At 34.9% G+C, this 1,321-nt stretch overlaps 1 protein-coding gene across 1 annotated transcript in view; it reads right to left on the reverse strand.

The window, feature by feature from the left end:
* Positions 1–209: 209 nt before the first annotated feature.
* OVOL2 (ovo like zinc finger 2) overlaps positions 210–1,321 on the reverse strand; it is an 11,103-nt gene continuing 9,991 nt past the window's right edge. Inside the window, exon 4 of the mRNA XM_018558821.1 lies at positions 210–523. Within this exon, the coding sequence (XP_018414323.1) occupies positions 213–523 (311 nt within the window). The 3' untranslated portion in view covers positions 210–212. The remainder of the gene's footprint in view (positions 524–1,321) is intronic.

The raw sequence follows: 1,321 nt of genomic DNA on the forward strand, positions 1-1,321 counted from the left end.
ACAGTCTCTGGATTAGTCTCGGAAATAATGGAATCATTTCTTAGCCCTCGTTGTTATAGCTAACAATCATTCGTTTTCTGTGTCCAATAATCCATTATATTGTTCGATATAAATCCCTCTGCCTTTGTCAAAATAATAAAATAAGCAATATACAAATATAGAAAAGTTCATACGCCATGTAAACATTTCTGTACACTGGGTCCTTTTCATTTTTACTGGTTTTCTTCTTCATTAGTGGGGCTGACCTGCAGCACAGATGTGATTTTGTGTTGCAAAAGTGCTGCCAGTTTTTTGGTGGTTTTCTTGAGAAAGGCACTGCCAGGGTGGCTGTTGTAAACGTGCAGGTATAAATCCTCCTGGGAGGGTCCAGTGTAGCCACACTCCTCACAAACAAACAACTTGTCCCTCCTTTGCTTGTACCCAAAGCCTTGCTGCACCCCGTGGATTTTTTTTAGGTGGGATTCCAGGGAACAGCGCTGGGTAAATGCTTTGTTACAGATTTCACACTTGTAAGGACGAATTCCTGCAAAACAATAAATACATAAATACAGTAAAGTATGTGAAATTTGATTTAAACATATTTTGAAATACAACAAAAATTCTATATTTTTATTATTTATAATAAAATATAATTGTATCAAAATTATTTAGTAATAAATATAATAACTAAAATATTTTTTAATCGCATAACATTTTTGGGGGGTTAAAATGTCTGTCATTTTATTTTTTCACTGTTGGTGTTGTGTTGGGAGCTTCCCCTTCTAACCTGTCCTGCAAATGCAACAAAAAGCGAGAGAAAAGCCCTACAAAATTCCCCTCATGGCATTTGTTACAGCAACAGGTGTCCCTAACAAAATATTTACCCTTGCTCTGTATATTATAATGCTTTAGAATTTTTTCCCCATTACTTCTTCCTCTGGTGACAATTAAAATTGTTGTTTTCTCATCACTTTCTGTCTCAAGAACAATGGTCACTAGACAATAGAAAGGATAAATCACTCCTAGGGGAGCACAGACAACAATAAAAAACCTATTACTGAGATTTCTATAAAACACCTTCTTGTTTTTGCAAGAAACTCCAAAAGTACTATGTGATCAAAAATATCACTAGACCTGGCCCATATACAATACTTTTTATAGGAGAGGAAAAAAAAACAACAAAAAAAACAACCAAAGGCCTATAGTCTCATTGTTACTTATATATATTGTACAACAAAAATGCATTCTTCATAATAGATCATATACAGTGTTTAAGTAGTAAAGCCTCCTCTGCATATTAGGGGGTCTTAACTATACACTGACACGTTTCATCCCCAGATGC

The sequence above is a fragment of the Nanorana parkeri genome, unplaced genomic scaffold, assembly GCF_000935625.1.
Source record: "Nanorana parkeri isolate BGI_ZX_2015 unplaced genomic scaffold, ASM93562v1 scaffold361, whole genome shotgun sequence".
Taxonomy (NCBI): domain Eukaryota; kingdom Metazoa; phylum Chordata; class Amphibia; order Anura; family Dicroglossidae; genus Nanorana; species Nanorana parkeri.